Genomic DNA, 22,820 nt, shown 5'->3' with positions numbered 1-22,820 from the left:
AAAATCTGCTAAACAATAGGTTTGGAGTTTGGGGACGACAGGAGTGGTGGACAGCAGGAACCCCTCTGTCACTGCAGAGAAGGGGGTTGGCACAGGGTGGGAAGGAGGCTTCAGGAAGCTGTTGAGTTGGGCTCCTGAACATGCATAACTTGGAGACTGGCTGAACAGACAGCCTCAGGGGCCAAAACCCCTGCCCCAGACATGCCCGCCCCCGTCTCTTGTCCTGCCCAATACCACCCCCACTTTCCTTCTCCTCCTGCAGCAAGCAGGGGCATGACCTTGGGTCCTTGGCCAAGGCCACATACCAGGCAGGGCCTACTGGGCAGAGGCAGGCACCACTGAGAGAGGGGCTCCCCCAAGATGTCCTGCCTGGATATTCCTCCTGGGCAGGTGGGAAATGAGGGAGGTGGGTCTGCTGGGTCGTCATGCAGCCCTGATCTCCCTGCCTGGCAGCTTGACGCCAAAGCCAGCCGCCCCCCTCCCCGGCCTCCAGCATCCTAGCCCAGACTCGGGTGCCAGCCAGAACCCAGCTGCGCCAGGGCTGGCTGAGTGAGGGAGCTTGTTTCCTCTGCTTCCCCATCCCGTGCCAGCCTCGGCTCTTCCCAAGCACATTCACCACTGGAAGAAGCAGAGAGGCCCTTTGGTCTTGACTCAGTGCAGGAATCCCATTCCTGGACTTTCTGAGTTTCTTAAATCTTCAAGGGACAGAGACCTCATCACTTCACAAGGGCCCCCATGCTCTGTCATGCAGCTCTGATGCAATAAAAGCCACCGCTTTGGGGCAGCTTTTTATGGATGAGGCACTGGGCTGACCTTCCATACTTTATTTCACAGTGGCTGCACGCAGTAGGTACTGTTACCACCATCCCCACTTGGAAGATGTGAGAACCATCAAGTGTCACACATTATATATTTATTCCCTACTTCTGTCCGATGGGAGGGCCTGGAAGCAGTGACATCTCAATTGCAATGAGCACACCCAGCACTCAGATCTTGGTTTCTAAATACCACACTCCAGTAAAAGGAACCGTGCTCCTTAGCCTGGAGTATCTCAGGGTGCCAGAAGGTAAGCAAGTGCTCAAAAAACCAAAAGGATGAGGGGATGTCAGACAGACACACGAGCTAATCTGAAAGAGCTCCCAATGGTCAAATAACTGAGCATTGAGGTGTAACCCAAAGGATAAGATAAATAAAGGCATGGGTCCATGCTGATAGAAATGAATGATTGATTAAATAAATGGGGAGAAAGAAGCAAACCTTCCTTCCAGAAGAATTCCAAACAATACATGTGGATGCATCCTCCGGGAAGGGGAACATGCCTCCCCTAACCTGAGCGTGGGATCGTTTGCTTCCAAAGAACCAAGGATGGAGAGGGGAAAACAGTAACCTCACAGCGGGAAAGCCCGGCAGACACCAGCTTAACCCTGTAATCAAGCTTAACGTGACCAGGAATAAGCCCGGGGACGTCGTGTGCCTCCCGAGATCATGTGACGAGAGGGGCACCCCGCCTCTGCCGTAGCCCTCCCCCAAACCGGTCACTCCTGCCCAGTCATGAGGAAACAGCAGATGAACTCAAACCGAGGGGCAGTCTCACAAATAAATACTGACCAGAACGCCTCAAAATTGTCAAGGTCACAAAAACCAAGGAAAGACTGAGAAACGGTCACAGACAGAGACTAAGGAGACGTGACAACCACCGGCCATGTGGGATCCTGGATGGGATCCAGGAACAGAAAAGGGACATCAGCGGAAAAACTGGTGAGACGTGAAGAAAACCTGAATTTCAGTGAATAGTCACGTACCAGCTCGGTTTCTCAGTTTTGACAACTGTACCATGGTAACGGAAGATGTCAGCAACGGGCAGAACCGGGACAGGGGCGAGAGGAACTCTCTGTACAATCTTTGCAAGTTTTCCATAAATCTAGTTATTCCAAAGTAAAAGCTTTATTTTTAAAAATTAAATGTCTGAACCAGAATTCAAGTTCAAATATGCCTGCCTCTGCCCACACCCTCCGCCCTCCCTGCACCCTCTCACACTAGAGTCATCTCCTGAGTCTTCACGGGCCTGACTTCTCCCCGTCTGCCCACGTCTGCCCTCTACGACCACCCCAACTCATCTCTTTTCTTTGCCCCACATCCTCCTCTTGAGGGATGAAAGATGCTCCTGTCCCCCGGAACACTCCAAGCTCATTATTCGCAGGTCCTTCCCCTCTTTTGAGTGACTTGGTTTTCAGTGAACACTGGTCTCCCCAGCATCTACCTCGCCTTTGCAGCAGCCACCAAATTCCACTCGGGGATCCACAGGGTTCCAGGGAAGATAACTCCCCAACCTGGCTCCAGGGATAGAGTACATGACCTAGGCTAGGTCTATCAGCACACATCATAACCTGGCCACCGTGATCAGCCCAGAGGTAGTCATGAGATCCAAGCTGTCTAATCAGAGGACTTTGACAGGGAATGCTGAGACAAAGACAATTCTCTTCTTCTATCTTGGCTGTGAAGAAGCCCCTGGAAGCCTTAGGATGAAGACAATACCAAGAAATGGAAAGAGTTGAGTCCTCAGTGACATCAGTGAGCCACTGGATCCAGCCTTACCTGAAGCCAACCTTGCCTCTACACTTCTCAGCTGTGAGAACTGTGGGTAGGCTGAGAAATGGCCCCCCAAAAGATACCTATGTCTTAATTTCTGGAAGCTGTGAATGTTACCTTATACGATAAAAATAGGGGTGGAGGTCTTTGCAGATGAGATTTAAGGATTATAAGATGGGGACATTATCTGGGTGGGCCTCAAATGCAATTGCATGTATCCTTGTAAGAGGGAGGCAGATTCGACATAGACATACAGAGAAGAAGGCAATGTGACCACAGAAGCAGAGATTAGAGTGATGCGGCTACAAGCCAAGGAATGCTGGCAGTCACCAGAAGCTGGAAGAGGCAAGGAACAACTCTCCCCTAGGGCCCATCTCCACTATAGGATGGAGCATGGCCTGGCTGACGTTTGGATTTTGGCCCAATGATACCGACTTCAGACTTCTGGCCTCCAGGACTGTGAAGGAATGAACTTTTGTTGTTTTAAGTTGCCTAGTTTGTAGTAATTTGTTACAGAAGCTTTAAGAAACAAATACAAGAACTAATAAATTCTCTTTAATGTTTAGGCCTATTTGAATCTGCTGATTTGTTAACTGCAGCCCAAGGCAGTCTGACTGATATGCCGCCCCTCTCACCCACCTCTGGCTAAGAGGTGAACTCACAGAAGGGCAAATTCACAATGGGAGGCAGCCAGAGACCCTCCTGATCTACAGCTGGGAAATGGGGCTGGGGAGCGGACAGCATCAGAGGGCTCACGGACTCCAAGCCAAGGCATCAGGGGGGTTTATTTACAGACAAGTCCCAGCAACCAGGCCCCACACAGGCTCTGGCCAGAAGACCCCAGGTAGATATATAGGTCCCAGCACCCATCGTCACCAGAGCCGTTCCCAGCCAGGCCCCTGCCAGAGGGACAAGAGTCAGGCCGGGTGGAGGCATGGAAGGGAGAGGGCCCCAGTCCTTGCCCCATATCAGAGGTCACCCGTTGTGGCCCCCACGCCAGAGGGAGGAGCTGCCCTCGGCCAGAAGTGTGGACAGTGAGGAGCACGAGGACGGGGGAGACCCTCTCGAGGTAACTCCCTCCCGTGTCCAGCCTGCGCTCCCGAGGCCAGGCCATGGACCAGAAGTCTCAGCAGCAGGGGCTTGTGGCATGGAGACACTGCAGGCCCCTCCAGACCCATCCAGGAGCCGGCCGGGGAGCAGGGGGCCAGGCCATGGCTGCCCATCACACGGGGGGCTCCCCCAGTTTGCTGGCAGCACTCGCGATGCGCTTATTCTCCCGGAGGTTTCGGAGGCGGGCGCTGAGGCTGCCGATCTCTTCCACGTAGGCCTGGGGCACCCACCCTTTCTCACCATCCGCCAGGCGGACCCCCTCCAGCCAGCCTAGGGGCACACAGGCCGGGAGCAACATCAGTGGCATCTAAGGGACACCAGGGCCAGGTCTTCGAGGGACTACCTAGGCCCTGATGCAAGCCTCGTCTGCACCCCTGGGGCCGAGGTGACATCATCGCAGCATCTTCCAGCTCCAGGAAGGACCCTGCCTCTGGCAGTCTTGTAGATAAACTTCTGACCTGTTTTTCCTGACATCCGCCAAGAAGGGTATTTCCCACTCTCCCCCGTCAGTCACTCTTGATCCTACATGTCTATAAGCAGGAAGTTCCTCCTCTTGTCTAACTTGATTCTTGCATGCTGTGGTTGATCAACACTTGCATAACCTTTTCCTGTGATGTCTTAGCCATCCAGCTACCTCCCGCCCACTCAGCCCATCAGGGAGGCCTTCCCAGGAGGCCCCTCTCACCGTCACTGGTCCGGGTCCTCACTGCCAGGATGTCAGTCTTCTCTAAGGTCAGCTCGTCCGGCTGCAGTGCCTTGTACGTCCTGACACACTGAACCTGGGGGCGGTCTGAGAGCCCGAGGGAGAGTGAGGGGGTCCCCAGGGCAGGATGGGGGTGGGCAGGGATGGGCAGTAGGAGGAAGTGAGGGGTGGGAGAGCAGCCGCTGCTGCTTCTTTTCCTCTGCCCACTCTTCTCTCTCACCCTGGACACAAGCCCAAGGTGAATCCAGTCCCTCTGGGCTTCAGTCACTGCCTCTGCTCCCAGGGCTCTCGCCTCCCCAGCTCCTTGCCCCTGACCTCTAGGCCAATGTCCAACTGCCCCCAGGCCTCCGCCAACAAAACAGTCATGGCCCCATCATCTGTCCCGAGGGTACTCGGGTGCTCCCTCCAGTCCGCCCTTCTCAATTGGGATTCAGGCCACATCACTCCCCCGTTTATAACCCTCCAGGGTTTCCCACTCCTCTTACAATAAAGTCCACAGTCCTCCCGCAGCCTCTGAAGCCCGGCAAGGTGTGGCGTTGCCCACTAGCTAACCTCCGCTCCTCCACCTCCTTCCCCTCTGCCCCTCACTCATGAAGCCCAGCTACACTGGTCACCCTGCTGGTCATTCAAACCCTCCACACTCCCTCCTGCCTCAGGGCCGTTGCATTGGCTGTTCCTCCTTCCAGGAGTGCTCTTCCCCAGATCTTTTCATGGCTGCCCCTGACCATCCACCTCCTAGCCCAAACAGGACTCTTAGCTCCAGCCAGAGAATCTGCTCCAGCCCAGGGCCTCAGCTTCCCACTGCACTAGGCAGGCTGGTAGTATCAGGAAAACCACAGGCTCTGGGGCCAGACCTGTCTTGAATCCCAGCCCTGCCACCATTAGCTCTGTGACTTTGGGCAAGTTGTTTAACATTTCTGAGTCTTAGTTTTCTCAGATACGAAGAATGAGTCTATCTAATAGGAGTGTCATGAGGATTAAGTAAAATAAACACATCTACAAAGCCCCTAGCACCGAGCCTGACACATGGCATGGCCCAGGTGGAAAAGAGCTCCCTTCCTTCCCCTTCCTTAGCTCAGCCCTAACTCCCACTCAAAAACCTTCACTGGCTACCTAGTACCCACTATACCGAGGTCCTCTCGAATTGGGCTGCACCCTGGCTTACCAGCCTCATTTCACACCCGGAGAAGCCTCTGTTTCAGCTGAGCAGATCCCCCACGCTGCCACCACCCCCATCCCCCACACGCCCTGGCCATCGCTTCCTGTCCTCTTTGCAACTGATGAAAAGACAGAGACAGACCTGGGTTCCAGGCCCAGCTCTGCCACTTCCCAGCTGGGTGACCTTGAACAAGTCTCTTTCCCTCTCTGAACCTCTGTTTTCTAACTTGTGAATGAGCTTCTGTGGGGATGAAATGGGAGGAGAGAAAGGTTTTGTCAGGCCCAGGGTGCTGCCTGTGCACATGGAGTGGGTCTGTCCTATGTAAATCCCGCCTGTCTTTCGAGGTTCTGCAGAGCCGCCCCCTGCTGCTCCAGGCCAGGTGGTCTCTCTCCCCGTTAGCCCTGCTGGCAACATGGTGCCCAGGATGGGAGGGAAGGAAGAGAGCCACGAGGTGCCCAGCCCAGGGGACGTGGGCCTGGTGTGTGGGGGGCAGGCTCCTACCTTCCCCCTCGCTGATGGCCTCCTTGTCCTCCTGGGGGCTGGAGGGGCACATGGCTGAGATCCATCGCTGCTTCTCACTTCTACGGGGAAAGAGGCTGAGCTGTCACAACATGCAAAGTGCGGTCTCCCAGGGCCAGGCTGGTGAAACCAGGGCTGGGAGAATGGGGTACGACGTCCAGACCCGGGACCCAGGCCATGTCTTCCCCACCCCAGGGCCCATCCGATAGCCCTGTCCCCAAGCCTGTGTCCCACCCGGCTCTGAGCATAAGAACAGAGAAGGCCCAGACCCCCCAGATGCCAGCTCTGCCCAGGTCCTGCCTTATGCCACCCTGCTGAAGCCAGAGATAAAGGCCTTTTGCCTGCCCGGGTTGTGGGGGTCCTCTCTCCCCATCCTCAGGCCCACTCACTCCGTCCGGGCCCTCAGCAGGAACTGGTGCTTCATGTGCGGCCCGTGGAGGAGCTGAAGGAGGAACACGTGGCCAGGGATGCCCTGGAGCTTCAGGCTCAGGTCCTTTACCTGCAGCTCGGCCATCTTGGCGTGGACAAAAACAGCAAACTTCCCGAGCCTGCAGGGCCAGGAGAGGGAGGTCAGCCTGGCCTGCGCCCGGGAGCCCAGCCCCCTGCCCAGGACCAGGTGAGTTCTGATTGGAAGGCAGGAGAAGGGGTCGTGGGCCCCTCTAGCGCCCTCCTCAAGGAAACTTGGCTGCGCAGGACACCACCTCCCTGGCACCCAGCAGATTCCCCAAAAGGAATTGGGAGCTCCATTCCTGCCAGCTCACCGACAGGGGTGGAAGGTGACAGAGCCCGGTCCCTGACCCCCGGGCCTGCTGTCAGCTTCCCTCTGAGCCTCTGCACTGAGCCCTGTCCTAAAGAGCCAGATGGGCAGCAACTCTGATGAGCCCTCTGCACTGCTCCGTGCCTGACTCTCTCTCTCACTGGTCTAGGAGCTGAAGTTTGTCTCCTGTTCACCACTGCTCCCCTGTGCTTGACACCGCCTGGCCCACAGTTTGGGTCCAACCTGTGGGAAGGATGGGTGGGTGGGTGGGTCCATGCGTCCTTCATCTCAACCTGCCTAAACAGAACTCAGTTTCTCCCAACGCAAAGCAGATCCCTTCACTGTTCCCCTTCCAGTGACAGACCCCACCACGGCGCCCAAGAGGAAGCTCCGTCGTCACTCTCGCCTCTCCCCTCTCCCCCCACATCCAACCAGCAGCTCATCCTGTCTGTCTGTCTCCTCACTGTCCCCAGGATCCCCTTCTCCCCAAGTCCCTACCACTTCCGGAGCATCTGCTCTCACCGAGGCAGCTGCAAGAGCTTCCATTCTGATCTCTCGCCTTCCAGTCTATTCTCCAAAGTGGCCAGGAGCAAAACGTCACTCGTTTGCCTAACTTTTCATGCTCCCTACTGCCCTCAGAAATTCCAACCAAGGGGCCGGCCCCGTGGCCGAGTGGTTAAGTTTGCATGCTCTGCTTTGGCAGCCCAGGGTTTCACCAGTTTAGATCCTGGGCGCGGACATGGCCCCGCTCATTAGGCCATGCCGAGGCGGCGTCCCACGTGCCACAACTAGAAGGACCCACAACTAAAATATACAACTATGTACCGGGGGTATTTGGGGAGAAAAAGCAGAAAAAAAAGAAAAGAAGATTGGCAACAGTTGTTAGCTCAGGTGCCAATCTTAAAAAAAAAAGAAAGAAAATCCAACCTCTCTACCATGACTTTCAACATCCCAACTACCCTTGCCTGCCCTTCCCCTCTACAAATCCAGCCACAGTAAGCTTCATTATCCCCCAAACACACTCTGCTCTTATACCCTACTGTGACTTTGCAATATCCCTCCAAACTCCTTCTCTACCTGGAAAACTCCTACTTATCCTTCAAAACCCAGCTCAAATGTCCCTTCCTCTGTGAAGCTTTACCGATTCTCACCCCACACCAGGGAATGCTACAGTACCAGTACACCCTTCCATCAAAACCCTGACCAGGTGGCTATGAGGATGTATTTTCACTGGTCTAAGAACTCCTGTGAGCAGAGAACAAGTCTCATTCGTCTCTATGTCCCCAGCACCCATCAGAGGGCCCGGCACAGAACAGGGGTTCAGTGATGCTTTATTGAATGAATGAATAAATCAAGAATAAACTCTTCTCATAGCATCAGATGTCCATCCTTCATCCCATCCAGCCGCAAGGCTTCCCTCATTCAGGCAGTCCTCTCCCTCATCCCAAACTCACAATAATCACAGCTAACACTGAGTCGTGTCCACTGTGAGCCAGGCACGGGGCTCAGCTCTTTTCATGCATTTTTCTCACACTGACCCTCCTACACGGTAGTCTGTATCTCACAGATGGAAGACAGGATGGTGCAGTAGTTACGAGTCTGGGACCCGGCATCAGACAGACCCGGCCTCCTCCTGGCTCCTGCACGTACTAGCTCCAAGCTCTCGAGAGCAACAAGGAGCCTCCTTCCCAGGGAGAAGTTTGGAGGATTAAAGGAAATAATCCACAAGCATGTCTGGCACAGAACAGGCGCTCAGTTCCCGCACCCCGCTGCCCCAGGTCAGTTCACTCCCTCACCTCTCGCTGGTGCTCTTGACCTCGGGCAGTTTGGAGAACAGCCACTGCTTGTCCTGCGCCCCCAGACACTCGCTCAGCTATTATGATTATGACCCAGGGCAGAGCGGGGACTCCAGGGCTGTGCTCTTGATCTCTGCTCTAATCGGCTTAAGCTCAGAGCAGCTTCAAGCCTTCTGCACACAGTCCAGCCCTTGATTCTCAAGGGTCTGGAAGATGGACTTGCCTCGAATTCTGCCTTTCCTGCGGGACCCCCAGGGTTCAGGGCGCCATGCAGCACAGCCTACCACAGGCCCAGTGATGGACCGGTTGTGAGCCCACTGGTAGGGAAGAGGGAAGCCCAGCTCCAATCCACCTTCCGCCGCCCTTCGCCAACTCACTCCTTCCGCCGGGAGAGCAGCAGGCAGTCATTGAAGAGGTGCAGGTAGACGGCCTTGCTGGACAGCTTCAGCTTGGCAGGCGGCGCCGCGGGCAGTGGTGCCAGCTCCACCAGCTCCCCGTGCCGAACCAGCCAGCGTGCCTGAGAGATCAGCGGGAAGATCTGGGAGGGTGGAGGAGGCAGGGGAGGGCACAGGTCAGGCCCAGGGCAGCAGGCAGAGAGCACAGGACAGGGGAAGAGAGGGTGAGGGCAGTGATGAACCGGCCTGCAGCCCCCAGGAAAGCAGGGGACAAGAGCTGCCCCTTTGTGTGCCTGTCCCACTAGCCACGGACAGTCACCTTGCCCTCAAAGTGGATCTTCTTGCTCAGGTGGATGAGCTCCTCTGTCCTCTTCATGGACTGCACACTGGCGTTGCACTCCTGCACGAGCTGGGGAGGCCGCGGCTGGGTCACCTGGAACCCCCCAACCCCGGCTCCCGGAACCCAGCCTCAGACTCCCACCTGGGGATTGAAGGCCAGGCCTCTTTAGGAGATACACTGGGGTTCCAGGGAGGCCCTCAAGAGCCAGGCGGCCCCTGCCCTACTGAGCTCACCTCCTTGAGCGCATTGAAGGCCTTGGTGGCCATGTCTTCATCCTCAGAGCCCTGTGCTGTCCGCTTCAGGATGTTCTAGAGGGTGGGGTCAGTGCAATGAGGCAGGCCCTGACCTCCCCCAACACCCCGCCCAAGTGTGGGTGCCCAGAAGAGGCTGCGGAGGCCATGGCAGCACCCCCCTCGCTCAGCCATCACCGCAGCCTGTGCCCTCCAGGTACCTCCACCAGCATCTTGAGGCGGGTGATCCTCTGAAACGGCAGGATGAGGAAGGAGGTGAGAGGCAGACGCTGGCACACAGGAGACTCCTCCAGACGAGCCAAGATGCCAGGGAACTTGGGGTTCTCCAGGCTGGAAAATTGGGAGGGGTCTGGGCTCACGGGTGGGCCTGAACTCCTGGGATCCACGAGCCCAGCTACTCCACTGGTTCTCCAGGTGCCTTCTCAGATTCTCCAGGACCCTCCGGCCCCATGGGGGTGGGTCTAGCTTTATCTTAGTCACAGAGCTCCTTTCAGGAACCCCTCCCCTCCAAGGTCACCCTTCCTCACCCAGTCCTCTGCACCTATTCCTGCCTGAGACCCCCTCTGCCCTCCCCACTTTCAGAGCCCCCAGCCCTACAGCAGGCGCTGGTAGGTGCGCTCCTGGTAGGCCTGGTTGGTGACATAGGGGAGGTAGACGCGGCGGAAGGCTGGGCAGTGGCACAACACAACGTCGCACACGCTGAAGCGCAGGACATCTGCCTCCAGCCGCTGCTCCAGGTCCTGCAGGAACCTGAGGGGTCAGCAGGGCGTCAGGGCCAGGGCAAGATGGGAGCCCGGCCAATTGCGGGCTCGGTTCCCGCGCCCCGCCGCCCCAGGTCAGTTCACCCCTTCACCTCTCGCTGGTGCTCTTGACCTCCGGCAGTTTGGAGAACAGCCACTGCTTGTCCTGTGCCCCCAGACACTCGCTCAGCTCAGCCGAGCCTAAGAAGTGGCCCACGGCCACCGACAGGCTGTGGATGTAGGAGGCTTCGGACGTGATCAGTTCAAACTTGGCCTGAGACGGGGTGGACGCGGGGTTGAAAGGGCCGAGCCAGCCAACTCCGGGCACCCTTACCTCTCATATTCCCCTTTAAGGCCCAGACACCACCTGCTAAGACACAGCCGCACCTCGTGCCCACCCCTTCTCTAGCTTCACCCCTGATCTGGTGCCAGGCAGGGTGGGGGACCCGCCTCCTGCCGCGCGCAATTGTTCAAACCCAACTGGAGTCCTCGATTGCGCCCCTAGCTCCGCCCAGCGGGCCAGCCCTAGTCAGTCGATGGCCCTGCCTCTCGCAGGTGCGTCTTTCCACAGCCCCGCTCTCCCGCTGGCCCCGTCCCTGCTCTTGGCCCCGCCTGGCCCCGCCCCCACCACGCGTTTTCACTCCGGATGGCCCCACCCGTCCCATGTCCTTGCTGTCAGAGATCCCACCTCGTTAGGCCCAGCCTGATTCTGCCCCTCCTCTGGCCCCGCCCTGTCGTAGGCCTCGCCCCCGCGCCCGCTTCTCCGCTAGCCTTCGGCTCCTCGGCTCCTCGGCTCCTGGGCTCCTCGGCCCTCGCCTGCAGCCAGCCTCACCTTGACAGGTCCTGGTACCCATCTTCCGTATTGACAGTCCCGCCGGCCCCGCCCTCTTGTGGCCCCCCCCCTCCCTGCTGGGTCCCAAGCCCACCTCCTGCAATTTGCAGTCCCACTGACCTGGTCCCCTCGTGGTCCCGACCGGGCTCAGTCGGGGAACCACGAACCCTTGGCCCCGCCTCTTCTGTTGCCCCATGCCCTCTGGGCCCCAGGACCCCCTTCCTGGACTGGCAGCCCTGCCGGGTCCCGGCGCCCACCTCCTGCAGTTTGCAGTCGCGCAGGCTCAGTGTGGCCAGGACGCCGCTGCCGCGCACGTCGGGGATGTCCTGCCACAGCGAGAAGGTGGAGCCTCGGGCCGAGCGCTGCGCCCGGAAGGAGCTGCTCGGGGAGAGGTTGGCGCGCGGCGGCCCGGGCCCCTCCTCCGCGCCCTCCGCCTCGTCCCCCGGGCCCTCCTCCTCGCGCTGCTGCCGCCGCAGTTCGCGGGCGCTGGCCACGTCGCTGTATTCCTGGTAGAGGACGGCTGGGCGGGCAGAGGGGCGGGAGGGCCGTGGGGCGCTCGCCGGCACGGCCGCGCTCCTCCCCGGTTCCCCCCAAAGCCCGCCTCTCTTAGCAAGCCTTTCCGACGGCGGGACAGCAGGACACAGGAATTCATTCATTCACTCATTCCACGAACACTGCTTGAACACCAACTGCGTGCTAACCCTGTGCTAAACACTGAGAATTCAGTCCTCTCCCCCTCACATCATCCCTACCTCGCAGCTCTCCAAACCCTAGTTTCCCAGGACCCCCAAACCTTCCTGCGTGACCTCCTCCCACGTACAGTTAAGGAGGAACCGTGACTGGCGCCGCTCGCTGGCGCTCCCAGAACCCAGAGCCGGCTCTTCTTGCGCGTCCAGCCTAGGAAAGGGAGAGTGTCAGAGCCCTTCTACGCCGGCACCCCGCCTTGGACCCGAGCCCACAGGGGGAGGTGGTACCTGGGCTCGGACCAGCCGCCCTGGCCCCCGCTCGTGTCAACAGGGGCTGGCATCGCCATACCGTCCACCCTCATTTCTACACTGCGCGACTCCCTTCCAGACGCTTTCCCTGGAGAGGGTAAGAGCTGAGGGTGGGTGGCCCCAGAGTGGCGCTGGGCACCCAGCTGACCAGCACCCAGTCTCAGGTGTCCAGTGAGTGGGCATCTAGCTCATGACCTGCTCTTAGGGCCCAGGGGAGGAGCTGGTACCTTCCCGAGCTGCTCCAGGGCTTGACCCAGGGGTCAGTGCCCTGGCTGTGGAATTCCGCCCCAGCCGCAAGGAAGAGTGCAGCCGGGTCATGAGCTCAGAAGCTGAGAAGCGCCTCCGCTCAGGCCCCTCGAGGCCAGCTCGGGTGGGCCCAGACAGCCCCAGCGGCCGAGGCTCCTCCGTGCTCAGGGCCTGCTCCGCTGCCTGGCCAGGCTCCAGGAAGACAGCATGGGCCTCCGGGCTGCCAGGGGCCTCTTCACGCTGGTACACCCGCATCTTGCGCCCTGCAGGGAGGTGGGGTGAGAGCACATGCTGGCATCCTCTGGGGTCTCTCCCCACCTCCTCCCTGCTGCTGCCCTGTGGCCCCGAGCATCTGGGGGACATGCCCAAAGGAAAAGGCCAATGTTTTTCCCTGTGGCCTCGAGCATCTGGCTGACATGCCCAAAGGAAAAGGCCAATGTTTTTCCCTGTGGCCTCGAGCATCTGGCTGACATGCCCAAAGGAAAGGCCAATGTTTTTCCCTATGGCTTCGAGCATCTGGGGGTTGTGCCCAAAGGAAAGGCCAATGTTTTTGCCGGGATCTGATCCCCAGAGAAATGGGATCAACAAGAAGGGTGGAGAGAGCAGTGCCTGACTGCAGTGGGGAAAGGGCCAGGAGCCCAGGATAGCCACTCGCTTGCTGTGTAAGCTCAGACAAGTTACTTGTCTTCCCTGAGCTCTTGTTCCCTTATCACTAAAATCTACTGCTTGTCCTTGTCCCGCCTGTTTGGGGAACTCTGGGGCTTAGGAGTCCTAACATAGCCACCCAGCCTCTCCCTCTCCGCCCTGCTGGGCCACCACCCCCTCATCCAGAGTGACTCACAGGCTGACTTCTTCTCTGAGCCATGGCTGGCCCGGCGCTGCGGCTGTGGGTGCTGGGGACTCCAGGGTCCCTCCAGAGCTGGGGGCTGGGCACTAGGACAGTGTGGCCAGCTGCCAGCCCTGCTGGGCCGCATGCCCCCACTGGTGGAGATCTTGGTGTCTGGACCTCCTGTAGATGGTGGCCATAGCAGCCCTTGGAGAGGAGCAGGGGTCCCCAGGGACCAGCGGCTGCCAGGAGCCCGCAGCTCCTCTGGAGCGACGGGGAAGAGATCCAGACACACAGGGTTTGGGGGCTGCAGGGTGGGCAGTTCCGCAAAGGACAGACTCTCCTGCTGGCACACAGCTACTGGATGGCGGGCAGTGCCAGGCGGCCCAGCCAGGTGAGACTGGAGGGTGGCAGGTGGCCCACAGTCCATTCCTCCTTTGCTCTGCCACCCACCTAGGCCAGCAGGGGAGAAGGTGTCAAAGCCAGACACGGGACAGCAGAGCTGGCCAGTGAGCCATCATGTCCTGGAGGCCTGGACTAACCCTTGTGTACACATGTGTCCACACATCTTTACAAGCACATTCACACCCCTAATTATACAGTAATAACTAATACTTAACACTGACTGAATGACAGGCCAACTGCTTTACACACATCATCTCATTTAATCCTCATAACAACCCCGAGTTGATGCTATTATTATCCCCATTTTATAGGAGGGGAAAGCGAGGCACAGAGGTTGTTACTTGGTAAATGGCGGAGCCAGGATTCAAACCCAGGCAGTCTAGCTCCTGAGTCTGTGCTTTTAACCACCTTGTACATTTTCTAACTCCCACTGACTTATGGTCAGATATGCAGATACATACGTTGTCACACAAATCCATGTATGTCCCATGCACACACATGCATTTTCTCCCAAGTACACACATTGACATACACACTTTCACAGACACACTCAGATATTTCAAATTCAGCCTCACACACGCACATACACTTTTTTACACAACTACATATATTCAAACAGACACTTTTTTTCACTCACACATGCTGACCCATCAGATGTTTACAAGTCCACTCAAGTTTCTCACACTCATGCACCAGGATGCGGACAAACACACAGGCCCAGAAGCCCTTGCTTTGGTGCCCCCACCTCCCCTCCCAGGCCCAGCATTACAGTTTTCAGCTCTGAGTGGTGCCCACACCCATGCCAAGCTGGCTGGGAGGATCACAGACTGGCAGGCGGGCCACAACCCAGATCAGGCTGGGCCACCCCAGGAGAAGGGCAGGGAGGTGCCCCAGCCCTTCAGCTTGTGGTGAGAGAGGGGTTCTTTCTACCCTGGCTCCGAGTCCCAGGATCGGGCCAGGGCTGAAGGATCCTCTCTAGGCAGGAAGTCATCCTCAGGGAGACTGCCGGAGCCTCAGGACAGGCCTAATGATCAAGGGGTCCAAGCCCCCACAGCCCTTGCCCCGTGGCCCTCCACTGGCTGCCCTCCTGCAGCCCCTCACCTCTCAGCCGCGGCCCGCTGCTGGTGTTTGGCTGCTCCGGCAGGGGAAGCCCTCTCACTGCCCAGCTGGCTGGGGGAGATCCCACCCAGACAAAGAGTTTGATTCATCAAACCCTGTGGTGAGGCAAGCGGGCAGGGAGGGAGGGAGCCGGCAGCGGGCTGGGCGGGGGCCTACCCTAGCCTGGCCTCGCTGTGGGCAGGCCGGGCAGCACAGACCCCCCCCCAGAGGCCCCCTGGGCCAAAGGGGCAATGCCCAGCCTGGCAGGGCCAGGAGACCCAGGAGACAGAGACTGATAGAGGCCCAGAGAAACCGACCCCAAAACATTCAAAACCAGAAAACCACAGATGCTGAGACATTCAGGGCCCCAGAGATGGAGACAGAGAGACAGCGACACTGACAATTTCAGATAGACCAGATACTCAGAGACAGAGGTAAAGCCCAGAAAAACCCAGGGAGACAGCCAGACAAACATTTTGTGCCCTGCTGGGTTGCCAGTCTAGTGGGGGAGCCGAAAGCAAAAACAGCCACAATCCCAGCTGGCAAGAGCCAAGCCAGAGGAAACATCAGAGTAGAGTGCCGGGCTCAACTCAACCTGAGCAGTCCAGGAAGGCTTCCTGGAGGAAGTACTAGCTAACCGTTCAGCTGAAATACCCAGGGACCCAGTGCACACGGATAGGGAGAAGGCTGGCCTGAGAGACACAGTGACTGTGTCAGAGACCCTGGGAGACAGGGAGCGAGGAGAAGACCCAGTGGAGAACGGCAGGGTCTGTGACTGGGCCCCACTCTCTCTGCACAGCCCCTCAGAGAAGCTGAGCAAAGCAGAGAAGAGAGTTGCTTCCCTCTGCTCTCTTCATCCCTTCCTGGTGGTGTGGTAGGGGGGCAGAGGTTGGCTGCTCCTAAGGGACAGTTACTCCTCCAGGCCCCCCTCACCCCGTGCAGGGACGGCTTTAGCTTATACCTTAAACTTCTGTCCATCTGAGCAAGTCTCTCAGTTTCCTCATCTGGTAAATGGGATGGTCACGGTAGCTTCATAAGGCTGATATGAGAATTAGTTAGGATGCACGTGAAGCACCTAGCACTCCGTGGGACCTTTGTAGTTGATAGCGATTGTTCTGAGTATTATTATTAGTCTCTCTCTGGTCAGGGGGGATGGCTCGGGCCTTTACACAGATGGGGAAATTGAGGCAGTGAGGCTAAGACACACCCCACTTTGTAGGAGTACGTGGCAGGAGACACAGGAGACCATTGCCACCAGACAGGCCTCCCTCTCCAGGAGTCAGAAGTCCTCTGCACTGAAGTCCCACTTGCTTCTCTGGGCACTCACATGCAAGAATACACACGCGCCCCTGCTCCCTCGTCTCCTGGGAGGTTCTCTTCACTTGGGTTCTGGAAGCCCCTGGAGGCAGGGAGGAACCTCCCCACCCTTGTCAGTTGCAGAGATAAATGAGCAAAAACATGGAACCCTTGGGGCAGGAGCACCCCCTATTAAAGCCTCAGAGGAGAAGGCTGGGTGAATGTCGTGGGAGGGGTGATAGAAGGCTTTCTGGGGAGACGCAGTTGAAGGCAGGTCCCTAGGGAGAAAGTCAGGCATGAGCCAGCCTCCACCTTTATCCAGGCCAGGGGCAAAGGGAACGACCTATCTAGCTGGGAAGCCAGCCCTGAGGCCTTTTAGGGATGTGGCCCACTTAACCTCAAGGCTGGGGATCAAGGAGGGGCAGAGATGTGTTCATATAGCGTGTAGCTCATGTTTGCTAGAAAAAACATCTCAGGAAGAGAACTGGCCCCAGATAGCAGAGATATTACCTGCCCAAGACACGATCACACGATAGTCTAGTCCCACTAGGCAAGGGTCATTCTGGAACCCACAGCAGAAAACCCGTGCCAAGGTTCAAGGCCCAGTGTTGACACAGAGCAGCTGTGTGGCCTTAGGCAAGTCAGAGTCTGTCCCCATCTGTAAAGTGGCCCATAAGGGCCCTCCTGCTGCCCCTCTAGGAAATCTGTGTCCTCATGAGTGTCTCTACCGGCCAAGAAGGATGGGCAGGGGCGAAGGAGGGTCCCATCCAGTGGGCACTGCTAATCACATGGACAATGGGCCCACTTGGCAAAGTTGGCAGACAGGGTCCCTTGACGCTACCATGGTCCAGGGAAAGTGCCTCTGGCCTCCTGTGCCCGGCTGTTCCCTGCCCCCTCCCTGGTATCCCTTGCCTTGCTGCCCAGAAGAGAAGGATCCTGCCAGGACCCCTCTGCCCATTAAGGGACAAAGCCAAGTGGGAGGTCATGCCCAGAAAGGGGATCCAGGCCAAATAGGCTGCAGAGCCCCAGGAGGCCATGAGTGGGTGGGGGCCAGGATCAGAGGCCAGGCAGGCAGCACAAAGGACTCCCTCGGGAAGAGTGGCGGGAGGAGGATGGGGCTGCTGGCAGCTGAATGGGGCCCTACCTCAGCCAGGGAGTTCCGTCTGGCCTCCGGCACGGTCCAGGCCTCCAGACCACCCTGGGGACTCTGGGGCTGCAGCCAGGTCCTCAGGGGGCGATGTCAGCATGGCCCCTGAGCTGGGCAATGCAAGCTCCTGGTTATTGTGTGGGGCGCGGAGGGGGAGGCGAAGGTGGAGGGAACCTTGCAGGCGGGCAGGCGGGCGGCTGTCTCAACGTGCCTGATCCCCGCCCCCCTTCCCCAGAACCGGTTTGGCCAGTCTGGGGTACAAGAGGGGGGCTGGAACAATGGGAGTCCTATGCCCAGGAGAGGCTCAGAAGGACCCCAGACCGACATCCTAAAGAAGAGGGAGGCACTGCTTTTCCTCCCAGGAGACAGGTCACCCCTCTTCTGGACCTTCTCAAATGTGAGATGTGCTCAGGGGGTCCTTGGGGCTGGGGAGCATCCTGGGAGCTTCACAGAGAACCTCCCAAGACTTGGGCTCTTCAGAGACCCTGAAAACTCCACAGTGTGCTGACCCTCTCTGAGCCAACTACAGCATCTATAAAACGGGGACACTAGTCTCTTAGGTTGGGAGACGGAAATCGTGAAAGTTGGTGTTGTGACGCATCTAGCATCATCCTGGCCAGTGCTTCCAGCGTCACCACTCCTCATGAATGTCCCATCCTCCCCTTCTGCCTGGAATGATCCATCTCACCATTTCTAAGAGCCTCCTCTACCAGAAAGCTAATATTCACGCTGCTAATAACTCTTATTGTAATTCACTAGGTGCCAGGCACTGTTCTGAGCACTTCACCCCTATTTATTCATTTAATTTCCACCACTACCCTACAAAGTAGATTTTGTTACTGCTCCCACTTATCAGATGAGGACGTGAGGCATGTACAGGTTAGGTCACTGGCATTATCCCATTTAAATCTCTCATCAGCTCTGTGAAGTCCCTATCTTACAGATCATGAAAGTGAGGTATATGGGATTAAATAACTTGCCGAAGGTCACACAGCTAATAAGAGTCAGAACTAATATTCAAATCCAGGTCTGTCTGGCTCCACCACCAACCTGTGTCCTTAACCACTGCACAGTACTGCCTCACCAGGCTTTGGGGAGGATCTGGTGAAAAGTGTGTGAAAGTCCACTGAGAGGTGTCTCAGCTGACCTAAATAAACCCTGTTATTGTTATTCACACACTATAGGCCTCGATGAACATATAGGGCAGGGGATCCAGGGCCCAGACCCCAATGAACTCTCCCCTACCAACTGGAGACCATTCCATTCAGAGAGATTAGGTCCCTCCGCTTCCTCTCGTACACTTTGGCCCCCCAGAGCATTGTCACGTAATGAGGAGACACTGCACAGTGCTGGGGGGAGCTAGGTGTCCACGGAGAGGTGCAAGCTGGGGTGCAGAGAGAAGTTTATTGTCAGCATTGCACAAGGGCAGGAGATGGGAAACAAGGAGAGGGCGGCAATGCAGGACGAGGGGTCCCCAAGGAACCCTAATCCTCTCTTCCCAGCTCTGGGGGGACCTTGGGGCCGCTGGCCAAGGTGCTGCCCAGACCCCTAGCTGGAGGCAGAGGACTCCAATAGAAGGAGCATCCTGGGGGACCTAGGGTCCTGGAAGGGCAGTCGCGCTCACTCGCCTCTGCATCCTGGGCTCCAGGGACAGCGCCCCTGCTGCAGCGGACACAAAGCATGGCTTGGTCAGGCTGAGAACGTTGGCCCTCCAGAGCAGGAGGGACTCTGTTGGGATTAATGTAAAAGAGGGCGTGGCGTGGGCGGAGCTTGGTGAAGGGCCGGGCAAAGCGATAATCGGAGGAATCCGGCCAATCCTCCCTTTGGGCGAGGCCAAACCAGAGGGCGGGGCAAGAGAGCTGAGTTACGGTCTGGGGGCGGTTCTAGGGGGCGTGGTCAGGGGTCGGACCAGGCTCGGCCGGCCACGCGGACCCAGAGCAGCGCCTCGCTGTTGACAGCCAGCGCCTGCTTGGCCAGGCAGCGCTCCCGCTTTATCTTGGTGGCCAGTCCGGCTGGCACGTCGGGCACGAGCCAGCTGATGAGGCGCAAGAAGAAGAACACCACGTGCTGGGGAGAAGGGGGGCCAAAGAGAATAATTGCCTTAGCAATCTTAATTTATGGAGCGCTCACTAAATGCAAGGCACTATTTGAGGGTTTTCCGGGTATTCATTCATCTAATCCTCACAACAAATCTATGAAGTGAGTACAATTACTACTCCTGTTTTACAGGTGAAGAAACCGCAGCATAAAGAGGTTGTCATTTGGGGCTGGCCCGGTGGCGCAGCAGTTGAGTTCGTACATTCCGCCTCTCAGCGGCCCGGGGTTCACCGGTTCGGTTCCCGGCTGCGGACATGGCACCGCTTGGCAAGCCATGCTGTGGTAGGCGTCCCACATATAAAGTAGAGGAAGATAGGCACGGATGTTAGCTCAGGGCCAGGCTTCCTCAGCAAAAAAGAGGAGGACTGGCAGTAGTTAGCTCAGGGCAAATCTTCCTCAAAAAAAAAAAAAGAATAAATAAAAGTCTTTAAAAAAAAAAAGAGAGATTGTCATTTGCCCAAAGACACAGAGGTATAATTCGAACCCCTTAACACTAGGGATCCTGTTCGAAGTAGGGCTAGAGAAAGACGATCCTGAGCAAAGCTGGAGGGAGTATGCTTCCTTTCCTTGCCAAGAGATAACAACATTAGTAGAGCAGCGATGTTAACTCAATGAGCACCTACGATGTGCTAGGCATTGCGCAAGTGCTTGATACTGAGTCTCCATAACGACCCTATGAAGTAAATCCTATTCTATAACATATCCCGGGTTACAGCAGGTCGGCGGCAGAACCCGAACTTGAACTCAGGTCCGTCCGACGCACAGATGGCTGAGCCTACCTCGAAGGCGATGATGAAGCCCAGACGCACAGCCAGCAACTTCCAGTAGAAGAGGTGAGGTACCCTGCGCGCCGCGAAAGGCCTTGTACCTGGGTTGCAGAGGGCGCGGGGTGTCGCGAGGCTCTGGACTCGGCGCCGGACACTCCCGCCCCTCCCGGCCCTCGACCCTGGCCCTGCCCCTTCAGCGCTTTCGTCCAGCCCGCTCTGCCCACCAGTCCGCCCCCCAAACTCGGCTTCCGGCGCTCCCAGCTAGACCCCGCCCACCCCTCCCACAGGCTCACCGCCCCGCCTCCAGATTCAGCGCCCCACCCCTCCCAGACAGGCCCCACCCCAACCGAGCTCAGCGCCCCTCCCCTCCCAGACGGTCCCGCCCCCTCCGCGCTCCGCTCCCCGCCTGCTGGGTCTCCTGCCTGGTGGGTCTCCCAGCCTCAGGGCGTGCGGCAGCCCTGAGCAAGATAGGCAGGAGGCGGGGGCGCCGGCGTGAGGTTGACACAGCCGCGCAGGTGGCTGTGGTGTTAGTCCCGGTAGAGGAGACGCGGCAGGAAGTGCGAGGTGAAGGCGATGAGGAAAGCCTGCCGGGCGGGAGGGCCTTCAGGACCCAATCTCCTAACTCACCCCGACCTGGGCCCAAATCCACTCTGCAGGCAGGATGAGTCTGCTCCTGGGATCCTGGCCCTCCGCCCCTATTTCCCAATCTCTGACTCTGAATTCCAGCCTCAGCCTGCATTTCCCCATTCCAGAGCCCCCTTCCCAGTCTCTGATCTCCATTTCCCCCTCTGACCTTGTATGACCCTTCTTTGCGCCACGCCCACATTCACGATGATGGAAAGGTGGGCTATGGCCTCAAGCAGGAGTAGCCAGATCCCAATGCCCGTGCCTGCTCAGCCTCCGGCCGCTGGTACTCACATACGAGCTTGTGGGCGTCCAGTTGGATTTCCAGCCACTTGTTGAGCAGAGCAAACAGGGGCACCAATGGGAAGGCCGCCACAAAGATGGTAATAAACCTAAACTGCAGCACCGGGAGGTAGGGAGTGTCAGGCCAGAGTCGCCTCCCCTGCTGAGCCAAGCCCCCAGGGACCCTGCTAGGCCTGGTACTGCTGGGCCACTGCTCACCCATCTCCAGGTACTCATCAAACAGACCCTCACACTCAAGGTGCCCATAGTCCTCCCCGCAGCGCCCCAGCTCCTGCGCCATCTGGCTGTCCCGCAGCCCTGCCAGTTGCCTCTGCTGCCACCAGGCCTTCAGCTTCCTGGGCCAGGAGCCAGGAAACCAAACAATGCCATTTCTATCCTCCCACATCCCTTAAAGGCAGGCACCATGATCATTCCCACTTTACAGATGAGGAAACAGAAACTCGAAGACCTTGCCCAAGCCTCCCCAGATTGTAAGCGGTGGAGCCGAGGTTCCAATGCAGTCTTTTGGACTCTAGAGTCCAGTGCCTTTTTTTTTTTTTTTTGAGGAAGATTAGCCCTGAGCTAACATCGGCTGCCAATCCTCCTCTTTTTGCTGAGGAAGGCTGGCCCTAAGCTAACATCCGTGCCCATCTTCCTCTACTTTATATGTGGGACGCCCACCACAGCATGGCTTTTGCCAAGTGGGGCCATGTCCGCACCTGGGATCCGAACCTGTGAACCCGGGCCGCTGAGAATCAGAACGTGCAAACTTAACCACTGCGCCACTGGGCCGGCCTCTAGCACACTGGTTGATTTGAGTCCAGTGCTCCTAACTCTGTGCTCCCTATGTGGTCATTCTTGGTCTCTGGAACCCCCTCCTCTCCCCAAAATACTGGAAAGCTCTCCTCTTTCTTGTTCAGCATCTCATTTAATCCTCTCAACTCCTTGGGAGTGATATTATCGTCTCCATCTTACACGTGAGGAAATGAAGGCTTAGAAAGAAGTAAAGCCACCGAGCTTACAAGGGGCAGCGCTGGGCCTTGTGCCCCTGTTTCCTGACTCCCAGTCAAGAGGGTTTCTGCTTCGCCCTCATAAAAGCCCTCCCCACAGCCTGACGAGGCCCACCCTGTGCCCCACCCCAGCTCCTGCGCTCACAGCACGATGAACTCCACGTTGCTGACCAGCTGTTTGCCCACCATGATGAAGAAGAGCTGCTGAGCGAGCTTGAGGAGGCAGCCACAGGGGCCGCACTGTGATTGGCTGGCCCCATCTCCTGCCAGAGCATGGAGCTGGCCCCCTGCTCCTTGGAGCCCAGAGGGGCAGATCTTGTCCCCACCAGACCTGAGGGTATGATGACCCCCCACCTCCCAGGAACCGACCACCAGGGGTACTCACATCCTCGTTCTGCATGCCGAGTGGTGTGCCATACTGACCAGGTATCCCACAGATCTGTGGGCCCACTGCATGTCTTGGCAATGTGCCCACCCTCTCTGGAGCCAGGCCCGGCTAAACTCCATGCTGAGGCTGACCCCCCTTCCCGCTCTGCTCCTGAGCCTCTGGCATCCCATGCACTGAGAGTGAACTCTGGTGACAGGGCTACTAGGAGGCCTTGGCCCCCCCATCCTGACTCCCCCATCCCCCACCACTAGCCCCAGAGGGCTATGTTGCCAAGGGCCTGTGGGGCCACGGCCCATATCTGCTGCTCACCCGTTGAGAAGCCAATGGGGTATTTCTGGCCCAGGAAGAGGGGGTCATGCTGCTAGCGGGCAGGTTCCTTTGGTGAATCTCTCTCCCATTCCTGCCAAATGACAACGGCAGTTACACAGTAACACCACCTCCTGGGAGT

At 57.8% G+C, this 22,820-nt stretch overlaps 1 protein-coding gene across 7 annotated transcripts; it reads right to left on the bottom strand.

Moving 5' to 3' along the window:
* Window positions 1-3,122: 3,122 nt before the first annotated feature.
* ARHGEF19 (Rho guanine nucleotide exchange factor 19) lies at window positions 3,123-21,265 on the bottom strand. Of its 7 annotated transcripts, none has more exons than XM_046659939.1 (18): window positions 20,987-21,071; window positions 20,081-20,169; window positions 14,765-14,833; window positions 13,274-13,711; window positions 12,414-12,695; window positions 12,166-12,274; window positions 12,012-12,088; window positions 11,449-11,711; window positions 10,473-10,633; window positions 10,217-10,369; window positions 9,820-9,949; window positions 9,602-9,676; window positions 9,348-9,437; window positions 9,011-9,171; window positions 6,470-6,628; window positions 6,063-6,142; window positions 4,385-4,489; window positions 3,123-3,969 (listed from the first exon to the last, which is right to left on the bottom strand). In XM_046659939.1, coding segments are annotated over exons 1-18 (2,601 nt in total). In that variant the 5' UTR covers window positions 20,989-21,071; the 3' UTR covers window positions 3,123-3,811. The 7 variants fall into 7 exon arrangements, with proteins under 7 accessions (XP_046515895.1, XP_046515898.1, XP_046515896.1 ...); XM_046659942.1 differs by lacking the exons at window positions 14,765-14,833; window positions 20,987-21,071 and adding exons at window positions 15,723-15,800; window positions 17,202-19,271 and having other exon boundaries at window positions 20,081-20,302; XM_046659940.1 differs by lacking the exons at window positions 14,765-14,833; window positions 20,081-20,169 and adding an exon at window positions 21,194-21,265 and having other exon boundaries at window positions 20,987-21,089.
* Window positions 21,266-22,820: the final 1,555 nt, after the last annotated feature.

Source organism: Equus quagga, chromosome 5 (assembly GCF_021613505.1).
Source record: "Equus quagga isolate Etosha38 chromosome 5, UCLA_HA_Equagga_1.0, whole genome shotgun sequence".
NCBI classification, from domain to species: domain Eukaryota; kingdom Metazoa; phylum Chordata; class Mammalia; order Perissodactyla; family Equidae; genus Equus; species Equus quagga.
The sequence above is the reverse complement of the archived record's forward strand: the minus strand, read 5'-3'. Positions and strand labels throughout refer to the sequence as shown.

Bases quoted from the DNA above. Each gene is read 5' to 3' on its own strand.
- ARHGEF19 (XM_046659939.1), bottom strand. The intron at 9,677-9,819 runs GTACCTGGAGGG...CCCACCCTCTAG, and splicing joins GCCTCAAGATGCTGGTGGAG to AACATCCTGAAGCGGACAGC. The intron at 9,172-9,347 runs GTGACTGTCCGT...CCACCCTCCCAG, and splicing joins AGATCCACTTTGAGGGCAAG to ATCTTCCCGCTGATCTCTCA.